The 21,812-nt window shown below is 42.6% G+C and overlaps 1 protein-coding gene across 1 annotated transcript in view; it reads left to right on the forward strand.

The window, feature by feature from the left end:
• Positions 1-21,812, forward strand: part of BCAS1 (brain enriched myelin associated protein 1) — a 98,335-nt gene that overhangs the window by 73,419 nt on the left and 3,104 nt on the right. The window contains exons 11-13 of the mRNA XM_055090809.1: positions 6,867-7,040; positions 15,167-15,232; positions 21,334-21,597. Of these exons, the coding sequence (XP_054946784.1) occupies positions 6,867-7,040; positions 15,167-15,232; positions 21,334-21,597 (504 nt within the window). The remainder of the gene's footprint in view (positions 1-6,866; positions 7,041-15,166; positions 15,233-21,333; positions 21,598-21,812) is intronic.

Here is a 21,812-nt window from a genome sequence, read left to right on the forward strand (position 1 = left end):
TCATGTCTGAAGGGGATGGCTCCATGTGAGACACCACAAAAATGTATCTTTCCAAAACATCTTCCAGGGAGATGAATAAATTGGCCTTACGCGTTTCAGACCCAAAACAGCAGCTTTCTGCTCTGAAAGAAGTGCAGTCTTTGGAAAATGTTCTAAGTGGGCTAAGTTCACAGCTCCTTAAGATAGAAACTGATCGTTATCATTTCACCAAAGCAAAATATGTTTGGCTCTTCCGAGGTGTCTCTTGTTTGCTTGCCATGGATGGGACTTGTGTTTTCACCTTTATTTAATTGCTGGAACTGAGCAGAAGTTGAAAATCCAATATGTTCCAAAAAGGATGTCTGTGATGTGGAATAGAAATGAGAATGGCTATGTTGTAATTCTTGTTGGGAGAAAACCCTTCGGAATCTGCTTTGTTGTTGCTGTTACTGTTGTTATTTCTCTTTCCTTCTCTCCATCTCTCCCTTCTTTCTCTGCCCCCCCCACCTTCTTCTTCCTCTTCTTCCTCTTCCTCTCCCTCCCCCTCCCCCTTCTGACTCCCCCTCCTTCTTCTTTTTCTTCTTTCCTCCCCCGCTTTCTTTTTGGAGCCAAATTTAGTAGCTCACAAAGCTCAGGTCTCTTGTAATTCAAATTCTCATGAATTTGCTGGCTATTTTCTAGCAAGTCTAGGTCTCTGTTTCAGCAGCCTACGAGGGGGAACTCCATGGGTCTTCTTCCCATGAACTTTAAATTTAAAAGCTGCAGGTTAAACCCAGGGCAGCTGTTAGCTTCGAAGTCCCAGGTTTTTTGAAGAGAAACTTCTTTTTGGATGTTCGTGTGTAAGTTGCCTATCCGAGGAACCTCGCATGTGAAAATGCAGAGTTGATCTCCAACAGGCAAACAGAAAGTGTTTCATTTTCACATTTGAAACAGAAAAATAACATGAATTAGTTAAATGATTGATACTGAAAGATAACACAAAATCAGATAGAGATACAAATGAAAGCAAAATATTGGGATGGCCAAAAAGTCCGTTCAGGTTTTTCTGTAATATCTTATGGAAAAGCCCAAACGAACTTTTTGGCCAACCCAATATTTTTGTTAAGAAAGTAAAGAAGCATTTAAAAATTGCTTTAAACTGCTTAGTCCTACAAATGATGTTTCTATTTTTAAGCTTCCACATTTCATCTCCTAACTATTAGTTGGAAAGAATGAGGCTAAAATATTGTGATCTTGGCCTCATCATCCCCAGGCTGTGCTGCCTCTTGGACCTCATTTTACTCATCTCTTAAATGGCCGTAATAATATCACCTACCCCTTAGGATTCTTGTGAGAATTAAATGAATAATGTAGGTAGTATGCGTATTTCAGTGCCTGAAACACAGGAAGAACTCAGTAATTCAGGGGTTGGCAAACTACCGTTCATGGGCCAGATCTAGCCCATCACCTGTGTTTGTATGGCCCATGAGCTAAGAATGGTTCTTACATTTTGAATGGTTGAAGAAAAATCAAAAGAAGAATAATATTTTGTGATGTGTGAAAATTATACAAAATTCAAATTTCAGTGTTTATGAATAAAGTTTTATTAGAACACAGACACCCTCCTTCCTTTACACAGTCTATGGCTGCTTTCATGCTACAAGGGCAGAGCTGAGTAATTGCAAGGCCCTTTGCAGGAAGACTTTGCCTCCCCCTGCGGGAATGTCAGTGCTTAGGAGTTGTAACAACAGGAAGTGAGTGCTTCCCAGTAATGAGGGATTATATTTCCTCATGAAATTACACACCTCACAGCTGACTCAGTGTCCATGTGGAGTGGAGGTATGTGTAAAACAATTAGTTTAGTTTCCTTCTCCCAAGTAAGGGAGATGGTGTTAATCAAAACAATGGATAATAGTCTAAACCTTCAGAACAGGACAATTAGGTGTCATTAACCATATTACAGGAGTCCTTAAACAGTCGCAACTTCTTCTGGCTGAAATGCGATTGAGTTTAGTTTTTAAAATTTCTCTACCGAGAATTTCCAAAACGGATCTATCACCCAATGCAAAGTAAAGAGCAGGCTGATGTCAACATTTTTCAAAATGTTTAATGAAAAGAAAAATAAGGTGCTTGAAGCCCCTGGAATTTTTAACGCTTTTCCTAGAATGAGCCTCTGGTCCTAACAGGGAAAAAAAATCTGTTTATCCTGACTACAGAAAATATTGAATTCTTTTGTTGTAACCTGAAAATGTTTTGACCACTGGTTAATTGAGGTAATGTTCTAACTATTGGTAGGGGGATGAGGGTGGGGGTAGGAGCTTTCCTTCCCAGTGACCTATTAGATCAGGGAAACAGGTATTTCTCTTTCTGAGTGATGAACTCTTCTCAGTTGCAAGTGAAAGAAAACCCATCTCTACCTGGATTAAAAAGAAAGTGGAATTTATTGGCTCTCATGCTCTCCCTTGGCTCAGCCTTCTTGGCCTGGCTACGTCCTCTGCCTTCCAACATCACGTCAGCCAGTGCAGAGTAAAGGAGAAACTGGTTCAGCAGCAGCCCTGCGTGTCCTGGAATTTGTTCCTGTTCATTGACTTCAACAGGTTCCCATGCTCTGTTAGTCAGCATCTGCCAGGTTGTGTTGCAACAACAACCAAGCCCCAAATTCCAGTGGTTTTCAACAGCACAGATTCTTTTTTTTTTTTTTTCTCACTCATGCTGCATATCAGCTGTAAGTTGGCTTGTGGGTGATCCTTATGGCCTCTTCCTATTGAAATCTAGATGGAAAAAGCAGCCCCTTCAACAAGGAGGCGCAACTGGAATGGCAGAGAGAAAATAGTGCCATGGCTGAGCCATGGAATAGCTCTTAAAACTTTCACTCAGTCGAGGTTTATATCATGTCCACTCACATTCCATTCTCCAAAGCAAGTCACACAGCAGTGGGCACGGATGTGTAATTCTTTTATAGGAAGGCAGAATGAATAATTGGGAAAATTCTACTTTCTGCCACATATTCCCATCCCTGAACTCATATGACTAAGGAGCTAGACCATGTTAATTGGCTTAGACCTGCTCAACCAGCTTCATCCATATTACATAGTATTAAAGTTAGGGAGGCTTGTCCTCCCAAAGAAAACCTAGGGGGCTGAGAATGAGGAAGATTGTGAAAGAGTTACTGGGTATAAAAATAAAATCTCTACAGTGTCTTTGCAATTAAATAATCATGTTATAAATCAAATCAGAACGAATCCAAATAAGATTCTATAATAAAAAATTTTAATATCAATATTATTATGTCATGGGTGAAGTTTAAGTGGAGGAAATCCATTTTGCCATAAATCAGTTTCGGAAACTCACAGCTCTAGTAAAAACTGTGTAAACCAAATTTTAAGAGTAAATATGGTATATTACTAGGGGCAAAAAGTGAAACCTTTTGCTGAAATGTGTATTGTCCGTGTTAATTGTACTAGCCATCTACATGCAACATACAATATCCCCTACTGAAATCAAGCAAGGGAGATTTAATTCTAAAATATAGCACAAATCTGATTTTCACTCTGTCCACTGTACCCAAAGTTAAAATGTGCAGATGCAGTCATATATTCTGATTAAGGGAGAACTTTTTCCAAAGCTCTGGCCTGGAAATGAATCAGAAAGCCATCCAAATAAAAATCAAATTCTTATGTCTGTATATGCAAATCAGATCCTCACTTAGCTCGAATCCTTCTAGATTTCCACGCTGGATGTCAGTGGATTTTTTTTTTTTTTCTTGGCTGCTGAAAGCCAGCTTCTTGGCCTGACTTCAAAGCTAATGAGAGTCCCTAGAAGTCCCTTTTTTTCTTCCTACTGAAATAGTTGTGTTTTGAAGAATGGACCCTGGGCTAGGATTTATAAGTTGACACCCCTTTACATTTGGAAAGGTCCAGTAAGAAAACCATTGGCGCTCAAATAAAGTTGATGTGCAAAGTTATTGCCATACAATCATTTTATCATATGAGTAAATGGCCCTCCAGGCTCTCCACACAAAAAATGAACTTTCTGCTTCAATCACAAATAAATCTGAACCCAGAGTCAGTGAGTCAGACTCTTGTTCATTACCTACCTAAGGGCCATTTCCCATTCCTCCGCCCTTTTTCTCTTGATCTTAGGTAAGGTTGGCAACTACCACAGCCCCAAAGTATCTCACTGTGATTTGTCTAAACCAACAAGCCCATTTTCTTCACCAATAATTAGTCTAGGGGTAAGGATGTGACCTACTTTTGGTCAATGAAATGTACCCTGAGTAGAGGATCAAAATACAGAAGTTCATTTGAAGCCACTCTTTTGATGTGATGCATGGAACTGTGGCAACTACTTCATATCCATGAGGCAGCAGATAAAAGGATGAAAATTCAGCATGACAAGGATGGCAAAGCCAAAGGATAGAAAGAGCCCAGGTTATAGAAACACTGTGGAGTCACCGAACCAACCCCATAACTTCCTACTTTCAACCTTCTTGTTCCATATTGTTATTGGTTAAGTCACTATTAGATATTCAGTTACTGGTAAACAACTCCATCCTCATTGAAATGACTACTTGCCTGTGGTGTGACTTTGGCTAAGTCATTCACTCATTACGATTCTTGATCTATAGAATAGGGATAATGTTATCTACTCTGAGCTGTCTTGAGTAACTCAGTAACTGTTTATTGAGGTAATATATTAAAAATACCTTGTACAACATCTGACATAGTAAGAGATAGTTATTGATATCTTCTCTAAATAGTGGACACGTGCATGGTGGATGATTCCAGATAATTCATGCCCATGGAGTAAATGGCTCTCAAATAGCATAAGTAACAACCGCTAGTGTTAATTAAGTGCTTATTATATGTCAGGCACGGTTCTAAGAACTTTACATGTGTTGCCTGATTTAATTCTGAAAACAACTTTCTGATGTGCATACTATCCCCATCGAGAAATGAGAAATGAAAGCACAGAGATGTTGAGTAGGAAACTTGGATCAGAGCCGCTGGAAGGGGTAGGGTCAAGATTTAGGCCCAGGCAGGCTGGTCACTCTATCAGGTGCCTACATTTCAGATGTACCCCAGGGCTCTTGTGGCTGAAGCTTATTTTTCAGAAATGCAATTAAATTAAGTCAGGCCTGGATGTGGAAACCCAGGACCACATTTGACCCCTAATCCAGTCTCTTATTTGGCTCTAGTCTCTGCCTGGTTTCGTAAAGACAGGCCTGGGTTGAAGACAGACAGGCCTCCACCCAGTCGTGCTTTGTTTGACTGTCCAGTGGTTTTAGTGTTTTACTGTCTTTCAGTGGGACGACTTAACTTTCATTTGTCATAGTTCCCACAACTCCTTTTTGTCTTAAACCTGGTCAGCCCATGCTGACTTCACCTGCCTTGCATTCTCGGGACTTTTGACTTTATAACTCCCCAACCTAGATCTTAGATTACAAAGGCAAAATGCTGGAAGTTGTGTCAGTACCTTAAGAAATGGAAGGTGGGGAGAGAATGCTATGATTTAATTGCCAGATTTGGGGATGTTTCTATATGCTGATTGGTTGATGGGCACCTTCCTGCTTCAGCTGACAATATAAAGATGAAGGGTCCCTCTCAATTTGGATCATTTGGGTTATTTGCAAACCAATGGTATATTCTGCATGGAGGAACGGAAAATGATTTCTCCACAGTCATTCTGTGTTTTGGGAAATGACTAAGTTCCCTTCCTCTCCTCCCTAACAGCAAGAACAGGATTCGGAGGAAGCTGGGGGTCTGGCACCAGCCGAAACAAATGCAAAGATGCCTTTGGCTCTAGAGGACTTCCCTCTGCGGCAGAGATGACAAGTGTTTGTGTAAAGGGCCAGATAGTAAATGTTTTAGACTTTGCCGGCTACATGGAGTCTCCGTTGCCAATGTTTCATCTTTTTAAACAATTTTTCCAACCCTTTAAAAAATGTAGAATCTATTCTTAGCTCAGGGGCCATCCTCAAACGGGCTCTGGGATGAATTTGGTAGTAGTTTGCCAACCCCTGCCTGAGGAAACGAAAAGGAAATTATAAAACTCTTTCCAGGCCAACTAACTCTGTCGTGTTGCAGGGACCAGTGCAAACACAAAAGCTGTCCCAGGTGTGACTGGGGCACAGCCCACACGGAGAGAGGCAATGCAAACGAACAAAATTTGGAATCAGAGCCCAGGTGAACCGTCTAAGGGCAGGGCTTCCATCTCAGTCCCCCACTGGTGGCCATCCCTTCAGACATTCAAGGGGCGCTGAGCTCACGAGGAGCCCTGCTGGGGGCCCTAAGGAACTTAGCCGGGGTTCCCTTGCCAAGTTCCTCCTGCTTCTGAAAGCAGGAGCTTCAGTTAAGTAACAAGAACAAGTGACTGGTCTGGGGAGGAGTGGGAAAATCGGTTAACAGACGAGGAAGTCAAGGCCATTAAACTGAGAGGCTCTCACACCGTCCTCTCTTGCAAAGAGGACGGTTTCTCCACAGCTGCAGTGAGCCAGGATGTGCAGTGGAAAACATCGGGCCACTGTCCTAAGACTGTACTCTTAAGGAAATAATTACACAGGCCAGGTGTGATTTACCTTTATGGGAGACCAAACAGGTGGGTCTGCTAGATTGATTGGAAGGGGTATTGAGCATGCTCCGAAGGGCAGTCCTTAAAAGGGACTCCCTTTCCAAGCCTTGTAGCTTCACAGGGCGGGAATTTTGTCTCTCCCGCTTCAGCATATTTGGAGAGCACATGATATGATGTGAGTATTACTTCTTCAAGATGTGTCTGTGTATAACCTAGACTCCAAACTATAGCTACCATGTGGTTGAGGGGAGAACCGGGACCCCACTTTATAAAACATGTCTGGGGGATGGATTTTTTTTTTTTTTCCCACTGTCTTATTACCTGGCAAAACAATCCAGGTGGTGTGTGAATCACAGGTAGAGGCTGTAAAGTCTGAAGAAGTAGAATCAGCCTTACAGACAGTGGATCTCAGCGAAGAAGGAGATCGCACACCTGAACCCTCAGAAGAAACGCTCAAGAGAACAGAACGCAGAGCGCCAAGACCCTCCCTGCTGGCGCTTCTCAGACAGATGGTAAGCCCTTGCTTCCAGCTCAGGGAAACCGAAATACCCACATCAGCTTCTGAGACCAAAGAGCCCAGGTCGGGCGGTGAGACATGATTCTAGGTAGTACAGATGGAATATAAACCGAATAGGAGTTGAGAAAATTCCCTTTCGTCCTCCTGATTTAATCACAGAGAATGTCTCTCTTTATTGCTAATTTTCCTTAACCTTTCACCCCTGCTAACCACCTTCTTAACAAAGGAGGAGCTGGCCTGGGCTCCTGAGCTGTGGCAGACAATACCAACCTGGAAGTTAACAGTGTTGCTTACTTTTAATTTTATTTATTTTTAAAAGTTTCCCTGTGTTTTTGGCCAACGATTCCATTTTCCTCGTTATGGTAATAATATGCAGTTTCCTTTGAAAATACGTTTATTTACATAAACAACATAGGGGTTTTTAAAGGATTAAGTAATTAATAGTTCAAGTTGTATTTTGATGTTGGAAAACTTCTGAAAGGGACGTATGAGTGACACAAATTTGGGCAAAGCTGGTTTATAGATAATTCCAGAGAGGGTATGATATGAAAGGAAATGACGATTTTCTAATAGTGAGGGTGTATAGTTTAGTTGGTGAATTTTCCATGTTTTTAATTTCTATAGAATGGAAAAAATCTGGGCAGACATCTTTGGGCGTCTGTGAAGAGTCACGTGCATAAAATATCTAAACATCCAGGAACTTAAGTAATATAATGCAATCAAACCCCAATCGGTTGGAAGACAGAGAAACAAAAATCCATGTAAAAGGTCATTGGTTTAATTCTCTTTTAATGAAAAACAAGAATTTCATTATAGTGTGCCTTTATTTTCAGGAGTATTTGGGAATTAATCCTTTGAGAAAGCAACTCTCTAATTTCACAAGCTCAATCTGTTAAGGAATTCGTTTTAGTCCACAAAACAAAACAGAACAAAACCCTTGCCAGTGGGAGATGAGGAATATTAGAAATCACTGTTAGAAACTGTTGACAGGAATCGTTTTCCTTTATTGCTGAATTCTCATGGAGCAAGAAGTACTGGGCAGCCTGCATGGCTGGAGCCCCATCTATATTCCTGGCCATTTATTCTGCAATTTGGCACTGAAAATGGGCATCAAGATTTGAGATTTTTAAATCAATTTCTACATGACATCAGGAAAGAAAAGAACATTTGGCCTCTTTCTGGCAATCCATCTACATTACAAATGGGATCCCCAAATAGCTATGACAACATTGAGGATGGTCCAGCTTTCTCGTTTCTGGATGGAGTTGAGAGATACAAAAAAAAAAAAAAGCAAACAGAATGACTTTCTCTTCCAAATAATCAACATGAGACTTCTTCGTTTAAAAGGGAGGAAAATATAAGAGACTCCTCCAAATAAAGCGTGAAAGACCTCTAAACCACCCACTGCATCCATTCAAAACAAATCCTTAAATTCAAGTGAGGTTCCATACTTAAATTCGTCCTCTGGAGTTATCCATTAGATGCTGTTTGGGAATATTTTCTAGCAGTAGAAACTGTGTGAGTCTGAACAAATTGGAAACAAGAGTCGTTTGGAACTGATTCTCCACAGGATAGGGACGGGGTAGAAAAGGACACATTTCCCCAAGTAATCCTCCGTCACTTCACAGTGCCAGGTCTTATAATGTCCATTGTTCTTTTTTCCTATTGCCCACTAAAAGGGTTATACCTGGGAGCTTGAATATTATTGCTTCCTTTTAATGTTTAAACCCCCAAGCTTCCATGATTGTTGAGATTTCCCCTAAAATTCCAGATTTCTTAATCACTCTGGTCTTGCATTCTGTTTTGTTTTCATTAGAACATTATATTCCCATTGCAGTTAATTCAGATACACAAAAGACAGGGGTTTTTTCAAGTTCACCACAATACCCACCACTCCCTATTGCCCCACCCAGGCCACCTCCCTCATTGACATTTCTGGTCTATCCCGTGGGTGTTTGAGTTTGCAGCCCCAGATACAGAGCCACCTCACTCTTTATAAGAACTTCATTGAATCGCATTGTCTGGGTTTATCATGTTCTGATTAACCGTTGTGCTATGGATGGACATTTGGTTTCCAACTTTCTGCATTTCATTTATTCACTTATTCAACAAATAATTATTAAGCTCCCACTATATTCTAGACGACACAGATACGTAAATAGATGTGGTCCCTGACCTCATGGAGAACGAAGCCCAGGAAGGAAAACAGACTTATTTTGAAGTCTGTGCCACATTCAGTGAGCACGCACCATGTGTCTTCCACACGTGATCTCAGCTGCTTTACTAACCTGCGTGAATCTCGTTATACGTCTACTTTTTGCCCAGGTGTTAATATCCCCATAGTGTAGAATCCTGAAAGTCAGCTTCAGTTTTTTTCAGGAAACACTTTTGGGTGATATTTCATAGCTTCCAAACTAAAGTCTTTGGATTTATGTCGGGAAAAAAACAAACAAAAAACTGCTTTAAGGGCTTGAAGATAGAGGCAGCGTCTGGCCCATCGCTATGGGATTTTTATTTTCTATTTTTTTTAGTATGTGCCTGAGCATTATAATTGAATAAGTGAATGTTTTAAACTGACTTTCAGTATTTTTAGCAAAATATAGTTTTTAAAAATAATTGATTTAATAGAAGAGACAACTCAATTGCAAACACATCACCCTTGTTTTGTAATCAGGGTTTCCATTCATCTGATCATTGATTTTCTACTTTCTAGCCTTCCCTTCCCTTAAATTTCTTTCAGATATAGCGTATTTTACTATCCCATGGCAAAGTACTTCTTGGTTGAGTATTTTTTTTAAATAAATGCATTTCCCAGTTCGTTTCTAAAGTGATCTTTTTCTTTCCAGAAATTAATCTTTCCTAGAAAGAGAAAGAAGATCATTTTTCAAATAATTATATTTCAGGGAAAAGAGAGTCATCTAAGTCCTAACATTGCATTGGGCACATGTAGATATAGCACTTCACAAAAATCCTATGGGCTCCTACAGACTTTTGAAAAAATTGCAAGGAAGAGCTAAGACATCTGTCACGCCCTAAATAGAAAAAGAGTCTTATGTGTATTAATTCAACGGTATGTCAAGAAATCGGCTATTTGAAGCACTAGTATATTTTTACAAAGTGCGTGGGTGGAGAACTGTATTCATGTACCCACAAACCAGGTAGGCAGATGAAACCAGAAAGGTGGTGGATGGAAGTACAAAGATACAGATTTATACTTTGTCAATATTAATAACACCTGACACTTGAAAAGCGCTGTCTCCTGCAAACTATTGTCACATACATTGTTTCATTTAATCCTCCTCCTGTCTCTTTCTTTAGACCATTAGTTTTGTAAGAAACTCTTTGTTGGAATAACCTTCTCAGGCTTAGATAAGAAAGACTCTTGAACTTTAATACTGGGCAAATTAAAGGCCCAAGTAAGACAGCCATGAAATCAGAGGGATTTTGTTAATTACATTCAATCTAATAAATCTAAGAAAACCTGCTGAAATTGTCTTGTGGAAAAAGGAGAATAGTTTGTAAGGATAATTATAAAACAACAAACAGGAGTCTTTTAGCCAAAGTTTTTTATCTCAACTTCTTCCCTGAGTATTAAAATATGAATACTGAGTTGTTCTTCAAGGTAAGGTTTCTGAAAGTAGCATTTGTTTGGGGCAATTCCTGTCTCCATCGGCGATTTGCATTCTTTCCTACCCTAAAAGGGGACTCTGGAGTCATTTGGCGGGTCTCAGCTATTGATAGTAATAATAATAATAGCTACTGTTTGTTTTTTGCATGCAAATGATGTGGCCAGGCCCAGGCTAAGCACATTGCATGCATTAACTCATTTATTGATATAAAAACCCTGTGAAACACTCTTACTGCCCCACTGTGCAGATAAGGGCACGAAGACTCAGTGTTTAAGTGACCTGCCCAAGGTCACGGAGCTGGTCAACCGCAGAGCCAGAATTCAGAGTCAGGCTTTCGTTGCTTCTAAGGCTGCCCCTTGTTATTGCTGCCTCCTGTGCTTCTGGCAGCTATTTTCTTTGAGAGTAAATAGAACAACCATAGCTCCATTTTCGTGATTCTCTACCTGAAATTACAACAAAGCACGAGACAGCAGAATTCGTACATGTCTTAGATAAAGCTTGGACGAAAGTTTTCTGCATACACCTGTCACTAAAATGAGATTTACCTTGGCTGTGTCATTTTGTCTGAATTGTCCAATTCCATTTCAGGTGAGCGTCTTGGTAAAACACAAAGATTGGACTCATGACCTTTGTTTATCCTGGAACTTTCTAGCAGGTCCAGTTCTTTAGATTTGTTGGAATGAGGTTGATTTAGTAAACAATCGGGCTCCTCTACTCACACTAAATTAAGATATCCCAATTCTTCCTTTAAATCTCAACTTCAGTTGGAATAGATCTCTATCAAAATACATTTGTATTCCTTTCAAAGAGATTTGAACTGACCATCAAACATTTCCACTAGAATTTTAAGTACCTGAGTGATATATATCAGAGATGCTTCAAACATTCTTCAGAGTATCAAGCTATAGGAATGCATGACACAGTGAAAGAAATTAAAAAGTGATTTCATTAATATGCAAGGCTTGGATTCACAACCAGATCCCATTTCAGCACCGCAGGCTGAATGCCCTGAGATGCTTCATCTTTGATTCTCGTGAATAAAAATAAACTCTTTGTAAAGAAACTTGCTCAGTATCACACTGGGAAATCTCCACAATTACTTAATAGTCTTCAAACTGTTCTTTAAAGTCCTATTTAAATAGTCTCTGAAAGCATTTTTGTCTCTTTAAACAGCAACTCTGTTTTTTTTGACAGCTGGGAAAAATAAGCTTCTGTGGTTATGGTCCTTTGAATAGAAAGCCCAACAGGAACTATTTTAATTTGTCACTGAAAGAGGGCTCTGCAAAGAGGAAAGAGGAGGGGTAGAAAGAAAACAAAGGAGAGAGGGAGAGAGGGAAGGAGAAAGGAAAGAAGGGAAGGAAGGAGGGAGGAAGGAAGGGAGGAATTGTTAATAACTGCAGGTATTGAAGAGACCTCAGATGGACTTAATAAGACCCTTAGTCTAAACTCAGCATACAGTCACCTTTGCATAAATACAGTTTTATATGCCTCAAAGTGAACAACAGAGAAAAATCATAGAAAAACTTGAGGTATTCTCCCTTTTTTTTTTTTTTTTTTTTTTTAAGACTTTGAACCTATTTGCAATGATTTCCCTGGCAGCATGAAGGTCTGTTTTCAGGATGGTAGCCTAGATCCACTACTGTCAAGGGAGCCTTCTGGTTCAATCCAAATTCTCCCTCAAGGGCTAGCTAGGAAAGGAAGGAAGAAGAAAATCAATTTTAACCTTAAACTGGCAGGTACCTAACACTAACCAAATTGAAACAATTAAAGGGAAGTTTAGGGCTTCCCTGGTGGCGGAGCCTGTGCTCCGCAACGGGAGAGGCCACAGCAGAGGGAGGCCCGCATACCACAAAAAAAAAAAAAATAAATAAATAAATAAATAAAGGGAAGTTTAAAATCTCTCTCTCTTAGCGGGTGTAACATGACTCCTAATTATCCATTCAGGTTTTGCTTTAAAAAACCATGGTTGGTTGGTTTTTGCCGTTAAACATTCCCTAAAGGTCACCTCACGAGGACAGGACCCTGTATTCTACAGGACCCTAGGGAGTACGTTTGAGTAGGCAGGGCAGTTACAACACAGCCTGAATTCTGGAGGCCCCATGAAATCCCAAAGTGGTAAAACTCTTGGGTGAGAGCTGAAAGAGCTAGTTGCAGGGAAAGAAATAATAACTGAGAGCCCTTTCTTTTGCTAAATGTTCTCAAGAAGATTGGTCCTTGTAGAACAATGCAGAAGACCTAGAGGAAGAAAAAAACCACCTTCCATCTGAATGGGTCTAAATTGTACATAGAGAACAGATCCTCATTTGCCTTTGGGTTGAGCAGCTTGGAGAAACCCACGACAGTGATATCTCTAAGAAAAGTGCATGGGACGTCCAGACACCGGGAGTGCAGTCCGCAGGAAGAGTTCAGGAATGGCTTCTCCGTTCCTGACCAATGAAGAAGTAGATACCAACGTCCTAGCCTGTGCCTAGCTCTGGAAAGGTTGCTTTGGGGGTAGGAAGGGTATTGGAATTCTCATACTGTGTTCAACCATGGACAGTCCTAGTCAAGTCTTCTGAATCAGAGAACTGCACCAAGCAGTAAAGAGAAGCATATTTGTGCCCTGATGATAGGCATGTCCCATAAACATTCCTATTTGAGATTTTCAACCTCCACCTTATCCAAGCCCTTATCATTTTTCCTAATTAGGTAGCTTCATAGTAGTTGCTCAATAAGTGTTTGTTCATTGAATGGTACCTCCTACCTTATAGGGGCAGTGTGGGGAGGAGGTTAAGAATGTAGAAGATGGGGCTTCCCTGGTGGCGCAGTGGTTAAGAATCCGCCTGCCAGTGCAGGAGACACGGGTTCGAGCCCCGGTCCCGGAAGATCCCACATGCTGCGGAACGACTAAGCCTGTGCGCCACAGCTACTGAGCCTGCGCTCTAGAGCCCACGAGCCACAACTACTGAAGCCCGCGCGCTTAGAGCCCGTGCTTCACAACAAGAGAAGCCACCGCAATGAGAAGCCTGCACACTACAACGAAGAGCAGCCCCTGCTGGTTGCAACCAGAGAAAAGCCCACCTGCAGCAACGAAGACCCAAAAGCAGCCAAAAATAAAAAATAAGAATGTAGAAATGGACTCATTGCCATAGTGCCAAATCATGGCTCCCAACCTGCTACTTCCATGACCCATGTTAGTTTCTCGAAGCTTCCATTTTCTTGCTGGTAAAACAAGAGCAATAAAATTGTTCCTCTATCTTAAGGCTCTGGAGTGATAAATAAATGAACTAACGCATGTTATTATCTCATTTAGTACAGTTCCGGGCACTTAGCACTCCACTAAAAGCCTTCATAAATAATAATTTTTATTATCTCTGCTAATATGAGTACCCTATCTCAGATTATAGAGGCGCATAATATTAACCAGTAAAAAAAAGTACTGAATGCTTTAATGTTTGTAACTGTTCTTCGTGTGGGTGTTATATAGGTTCTTGCTGTCCGCAAGCAGAACAGCCAAGATAATAACAGTGGAATCCAGAGTCTTCCTCTTTGTGCCACAGAGCTTAACCTCCACTTCCTACAATCCCTCCCTCTAGCCAGGAGGAGACCATAAGCATTGAAAAAATATGTGGGGTTAGACCTGAGTCCAAATTGTTAATAAGAACTGAACAGTTCATTGCCAGATTTCTTAGGTCTTTTATCAAGCATCAAGCATAGAGCATTACTAAATCCACAGCTAAAACTACAGACTCCAGGATTGGTCCGTATTTGTCTATGGCCAGTTCGCTTAAAGCAGTGATGCCTCAGAATCACCCGGAGGGCTTCTTAAAACACAGATTGCTGGCTCCCAACCCCGAGAGTTATTGACTCAGAAGATCTGGTGTAGTTCTCAGGGTTTGTATTTCTATCAAATTCCCAGGTGATGCTGAAGCTGCTGGTCCCGGTGTCACACTTTTAGAGCCTTTAGCTTAGATTGTTGATTTAAGGACCCAAATCCGTGACGTCAGCCCCATTCAGCCCTGTCCCTGATGCCGCTGACCACAGGGGGCGCTAAAGACTGGAAAACAGCATGTTGGGCATAGCCCATCTCTCGGCCAGGGGCAAAAAATACTACAACAAAACACCCACCGCTTAAATGTTACCAACAGATAGCTACCAGTGGTTTAATTGTTTATTTACTTATTCATTCATTCTATATGTTCAACCACCTTCTGGTTCCAACGTCAGTATTTTCATCATCATTTATTCATCCCAGAATTACCTAATCCCAGGGCTTAAGACTTTTATTGTCATTATTTTTGGAGACCAACACTGGAATTTAATCAGACTCTGGTTATAGACCACATGGAAATCACGTGACTCACGAGGAATGCGTTTCTAGTTGGTCTTCCATTTGCCTTGACCTTGAATCTCAACAATGAATGACAGGTTATCCACTTCACAACCTCCCTTGCGTTCTCCATGTTGCTGTGCTTGTGGTAGCTGAAAGGCCATTGTCTGTTTGTTATTTTAGTCAGTGAAAGGGGATGGAGGCATCACCCACTCGGAAGAAATAAATGGCAAAGACTCCAGCTACCAAGTAAGTGATCTGTAAACTCGGTTCAGTGGTGGGTTTAGCTGGCATGTTCTTGGTTCTGTCCAGCCTCGTGTCTGATGCAATTCTCAACCACAGCCAACTCATTTGATGTCTCTAGGTTGGGTGCCTACTGTATACCAGGCACCATTTGGGGCTTTGCAGATGGGAGCACGAGCAAGCTAGAGCTCCTCAGCTATTTCTTACTGCAAAGCTCCTTCATGTGCTCTTCCCTCTCTCCACATGGACAGTTCTTTCCCATTCTTCACATCTTGGCCGAAATGTCACCTCCTCAAAAAGCTGTTCCCTTTCCACCCATCATTCCTGCATCTTGTACTTTTACTTCATGGCACTTGTCACATTGAAATAAGTCATTTGTCCATTAGTTATCTGTCTGCCCTACCCCTTCCCGCCCCTGTCTGGAGTATTTGTAGAGCAAGGAAGGGGCCTCTTCTCTCTTTTTTTTAATCACACTGCACGGTGCCTGGTACATAGTAGGAGCTTTTTCTGGAATAGATGTGTGAAAGACATGGGATCAGGTGGTTCGTTTCTATCATTTTCTCTATCCTAAAGAGACAGCTATGACATTTTTATAACTATATGTATTCTTTTTTTTTCCCAGTGGGATCATCTCAGGCTCAAAACCCTATTTTATAACCCTCACTCTTTTTTAACTTAGAAATATACCTCCACAAAAATGTCATCAAATATTCTTGTTCTAATTTTGGCAATACAGAGATGTGGTTAACAGCATGGGTTGCAGACTCAAACTGCTCGGGTTTGAATCCTGGCTCAGCTATTTTGTAGCTGTGTGACCAAAGGCACATTACCAATCTCTCCATGCCTCAGTTTCTCGTCTGTATAATGGAGCTAGGAAACGTGCTGCCTTATAGGACTGTCATATTTAGATGAATCCATACATGTAAAGCACTTAGAACATTCTTGGTATAGAGGACTCAATAGATGTTAGTTGCTGTGTTTATCAGCATGAGCTGCCATAACAAAATACCATAGAGAAGAGAGAGAATGAGTATTTTGGTGTCTCTTCTTACAAAGACACTAATCCTATTGGATCAAGGCCCCATCTTTATGACCTCCATTAACCTTAATTACTTCCTTACTCCAGATACTTTCACATTGGCTTTATATGGCTTCACCATATAAAGGCATAGCTGTTGTTTTATTACTATTACTATTGTGCTTCTGATGAGAAATTATCACCCTGTAATGTTGTTCATATCACACACACACACAAATTCCAGCAATTACTAAATAATTTATGATATTTCTACTTCCATAATAATTGGTTTACCCTGTATATCTCGACATGGAATATATTGCTTTTTAGTGCATTCAAATTATTTTCATTTTTCTTTTTTAACTTATTACTATACCTGCCCCCCCAAACCCATAGTCTAGACCACTTTGGAACCAAAAATCCCAAAGGTTACTACCTTGGAAACATGATAAACTACGTTATTCACCATGAAACGTTGAAATATGTTTGTACATTTTGTCTGGAATCTGACAGTGAAACAGTTATGCCAGTCATTTTGGTGATTCCAAAATCTGAAAACAGTCAGTGGAAATTTGAATGAGCTGGAAACGTCATTCTATTTACACTCATCTAGAAATGTTTTGAGAATTCTATTTTCCAGGGCTTTGGATCCAGACGTGAGAAGATTGGTGTGTTGTGTACTATTGGGAGATGACAAATGCTTAGTCTAACTTTGGGGGGTGGGAATAGACATTCTCTGCTCCTGTTAGATTTGCCCTCTGAGTTATAAAAGCCTTAGTTGATGTTTCCATGAAAAAAAGCCCAAGAAATTCCCAGCCTGGGTTGGCTTCCAGTGTCTGAATCAAATGGGTTGTTCCAGTAACCTTGTCCTCTAGCTTCCTGCCAGCATCCCTGGGTTCTAGGAGAGGAGACACTCGGATTATTCAGATGGGATAATTTTTGTTATAAATTTTGAGACGGCGTCAAGCCCCAAGCAAAGGTTCTAAATCTCCTGCATTTCATGACAAAGCAGTCACGCACAGTTCAGATTCTTAGCTCACTCTGAAGGGAAGGAACCGGCCATGTATTGTTTCCAAAAGTTCGTTTCTAAGCCATTCTAAAAAAAAATTTAGGCCTAATAGGGATGGAGTAACCATGTGGTAAATGGATATGACCCACTGAAAGCTCCCCTCTTGAAAAAAAACCAGTGTCCCATGAGAGCTGTTGGTTTGTAGGGACTGCCCACCTCACACCCGAGCGATGTGCTAAGGGAAGTATTTTGGAAACACTTGGAAGGCGAGTTGCGGGCCATTCATTCAGCCCATTTTGATGGCGATTTACCATGTGTCAGGTGAGGTGCTGGGGATAAAGCAATGGAAGAGACACGGAGGAGTTTTGTGCTCCGGAGGGAATCAGAATATTTCCAAGTGAGCAAAGAAATCCCCGCAATGACTGCAAACATAAAGAAAATTCAGGGGCTTCCCTGGTGGCACAGGGGTTAGGAATCCGCCTGCCAACGCAGGGGACACAGGTTCCAGCCCTGGTCCAGGAAGATCCCACAAGCCGCGGAGCAACGAAGCCCCTGCTCTATAACTGCTGAGCCTGTGCTCTAGAGCCCGCGAGCCACAACTACTGAGCCCGTGTGCCACAACTACTGAGCCCACATGCCACAACTACTGAAGCCCGTGCTCTGCAACAAGAGAAGCCACTGCAATGAGAAGCCCGCGCACCACAAGGAAGAGTAGCCCCGGCTCGCCACAACTAGAGAAAGCCCGCGCGCAGCAACGAAGACCCAACACAGACAAATATTTTTTTTTAAATACAATAGGGAAAGGTAGTTAAAAAAAAAAAAAGAAAATTCAGCAGTGTTCCACAAGAAGGGGGTCAGGCGTCTTTAGACCCTCTAATCAGGGACTGTGTCTCCAAGGAGGCGATGACATTTGAGCTGAGCCTTCTGGGAAAGAAGCAGTCATCTGAAGCCCTGGAGACAGACCGAGCAGAAGCACAGCCAATAAGAAGCTCTGAACTGAGAATAGTTTGTTCAAGAAAAAAAAGCGCCGCGTGGCTGGAGCAGAATGAGCGGGGGGCGAGGGGGATAGAAGATGAGGCTGGAGAGACACGGGGACTCGACTCAGCGGGTGTCTGTATTTCTTGAGCGCCTTGTCTACACCCGCAGCTTGGACGCTCAGCCGCCCAGAGGCGCTCCCGGTAGTGTTAAGCCAGGACCACCAACTCATCCCAGTTGGCCTGGGACGTTCCTGGTTTTAAAAATGCAGGTTCCAGGGCTTCCCTGGTGGCGCAGTGGTTGAGAGTCCGCCTGCCGATGCAGGGGACGCGGGTTCGCGCCCCGGTCCGGGAGGATCCCACGTGCCGCGGAGCGGCTGGGCCCGTGAGCCGTGGCCGCTGAGCCTGCGCGTCCGGAGCCTGTGCTCCGCAACGGGAGAGGCCACAGTGGTGAGAGGCCCGCATACCGCAAAAAAAAAAAAAAAAAAAAAAAAAAAAAAAAATGCAGTTTCCATATCCTAGAACCCCCTCACTCCCGGACACACCAAGACGGTTGGTCCCTTTGTGCTTGGCGTCCAGACACTGTGTGCTGTGGGCTTTCCATTACTAGCTAATTTAATCCTCACAACACCATGAAGTATGATTTGTTTGTTTGTTTGTTTGTTACTCCCATACAGAAGAGGAAGCTGAGAGATCACACCATTTATTCCAGGTCATACAGCAAGGATGTGATGAAACGAGAACGACACCATGTTTTTGGTGTTGTTTTTTTTTTTATTTTAAATTTTATTATTATTTATTTATTTTTGGCTGCATTGGGTCTTTGTTGCTGCGTGCGGGCTTTCTCTAGTTGCAGGGAGCAGGGACTGCTCTTCATTGCGGTGTGCGGGCTTCTCTCTGGCGGCTTCTCTTGTCGCGGAGCACGTGCTTTAGGCACGCAAGCTTCAGTAGTTGTGGCTCGTGGGCTCAGTAGTTGTGGCGCACGGGCTTAGTTGCTCCGCGGCATGTGGGATCTTCCCGGACCAGGGCTTGAACCTGTGTCCCCTGCATTGGCAGGTGGATTCTCAACCACTGTGCCACCAGGGAAGTCTGCACACCATGTTCTTTTGACTCCAGACACGAAGCTTTTAGCTACTCACTGTATCTTAAAATCGTCTATGCAACAAAAACAGTTAACAGGGTGTTTGAGCAGGGTCACTGGTTTCTGGCCTTTGTGCAGAGCAGCACGGTGGGAGTTTCTGTCTCTTTCTAAGGCGAGTATCTGCTCTGGGCCCTCTGTTGTACTCGACATCTGTATCTTAGCATTTGCTACAACTTTGGCAACTGGGATCCAACAGAAATATTCAGGACATGTGCTTGTAAAGCATCTTCTTGAGCTGCACTGGATGTCTGAGGCTTTGTTCTCCAAGGAGTTCTGCCCTCCAGGGGGGCGCTGCAGCCTGGGGAGGCCTTCAGGACAGGGGAATTTTCTCTGTCTTCTTGCTCATTTCTAAGGGGTGTGTTTGATTCACTGATGTGAAATGACAGTTCTATGCCCTCTGAATCAAAACTGTCACTTTGTCATAGAACTTTGTGACTTGGGGACAACACATAAATTTTATGAATCATAAGTTGTAAATATGTATCCAGTGGGCCAAATGTAGCCCACAGGGATAATTGTGTTGTGGTTGTTTGCTGTGAACAGGGCTTTAAAACTTTCTGTGTCAATATTTTTAAATTGACATACTTTGCATTTAAAATAATTCAATTTCAAGTTTCCATTGAAAACATAGAAGATATGACAGCACTGGGGCTATAATCCCACATCGTATCTTTTGGTGGGTCTGAGCAGTTGTTGCCCCTTTAGACAAGGCATGTGGCATTCAATTCACCACAGTCCCCCCTGCTGCAAATTGTCTTCCCAACATCAAAGCCAGCATAGCTTGAACTGTTTTTCATACACTAGAGAAATATTTCTTTGGCCTTATGCTGCTTTCACAAGTGGGGAAATAAGTTCACCATATGATTATTCTTACCCCTAACCTCTTTCATGTTTTCATTTTATCTGTCTGGCCCCCAGAGTCATTTCAGTTCAAGTAAATTATGGGAAAAAGTCTTTTACTTCCTAACAGATTTTTGGTTGTCTGTAATTTACCTAGAATTTTGGATTTTACAGCCTTATTCCTCCAAATTGTAGGAACCAAGTAGGAATGCAAACATTTCGCTTTACCATGAAAAGATGTATGTTCAAAACTAAAACAATTATCTTCTTTTTACCACTGTTTTATGAAATGACAGTTTCACGCCAGAAATTAAGATAGACATAATCATGAAGAAAAGACCAGGCATCCCCAAGAAGAGTCACGTGTGGTTGCAAGTGGGAGAAACCCTCTCAAATCCAGCTCATACAAAAAGGGGCTTCAGGAACAGCTAGATCCAGGGGCAGGTGCAATGCCATCCATACGTGGGCTCTTTTTCCCTTTCTCTCTCTTCATCTCTCAGCTCTGCTTTCCTCTGTGCCTCATGGTTCATTTTTTAAGAAAAAAGAAATTCCACTTCCAGGATTTTTTTGGGAAATGGTGGTGGTTCTGGAAGCTCCAGGCTTTCATCTTCCCAGCTTCAAGTTCATGGAAAGGGAACTGACGTCTCTCTCGGTTGCTTTAGCAAAGCCCTGAGATTAGCTCAGGTTTAGCTGCCTTTGGCCAGCTGGAACCAATCCCAGCAGCCCAGTCACATGCAGTGCTCTGACTGGCCAGGCCTGAGTCGTGTGCCCTTTGTCCAGGGATGAAATTAGTGTGTCGAAACCACAGGGAATAAACCAGAGAGAAGGGTGGTTCTCCAGGGAAAACCCAGGTTCTAGTTTCCGAAGAAGGAGTAAAGAATGCTTGCTGGGGAAGTTTTCATTAATGAGTGAATGATCAGGTTGGTAAATAAATGTCCCCACTGTGACCTCATACCATAAAAAGTATTTACACATTTTTCTTATTTTTTTCCACCTCACCCAGGAATCCTGAACACGTAGACACCACCCAACCTTTGAACATCTCTGTTTTAATATGTTTACTCACCTGCTACTGAGCGTTGTCTTGCAGCCACTAAAAATGCGTTTTGTTTGAACTTGCTCTAGGCCTCAGAGCCCCCTGAGAAGGCAGTGGTGCCGCCGGAGTCAGAGCCGGCAGCCGCTGGCCAGAAGGGCAAAGAGGGCTCCTCCAAGGACAAGAAGGCGTCCGCCGACCCCGAGAAGCAGAAGAGCAGCAAGCAGGAAGCCAAAGAGCCGGCCCCGCGCGCGGAGCCGGCCCTGGCGGAGGTGAACTCGCTGCGGGACGGGGACAAGTCCCAGAAGAGGCTCGAGAAGCGGCGACAGCCCCTCGGAGGCTTCTTCAAGGGCCTGGTGGGTGGACGGTTCGCCTCTTCTTTCTGGGCTTTTGGGCCGGGGCTGTGGGCCCCGCCTCCCAAGGGGACCGGCTGGCCAGGGGGTGGCTGGCTGGGCCTTGGCCAAACACCGAGGACCTGCTGTGTGCCAGGCGCAGAGAGCAAGGTGGGTGCAGGCATCGCTTTTCCGCGGCCACAGGCAGGTGTGACGCTGATGGCGGGGGGCGGGGGGGC

Source organism: Physeter macrocephalus, chromosome 14, assembly GCF_002837175.3.
Source record: "Physeter macrocephalus isolate SW-GA chromosome 14, ASM283717v5, whole genome shotgun sequence".
Taxonomy (NCBI): domain Eukaryota; kingdom Metazoa; phylum Chordata; class Mammalia; order Artiodactyla; family Physeteridae; genus Physeter; species Physeter macrocephalus.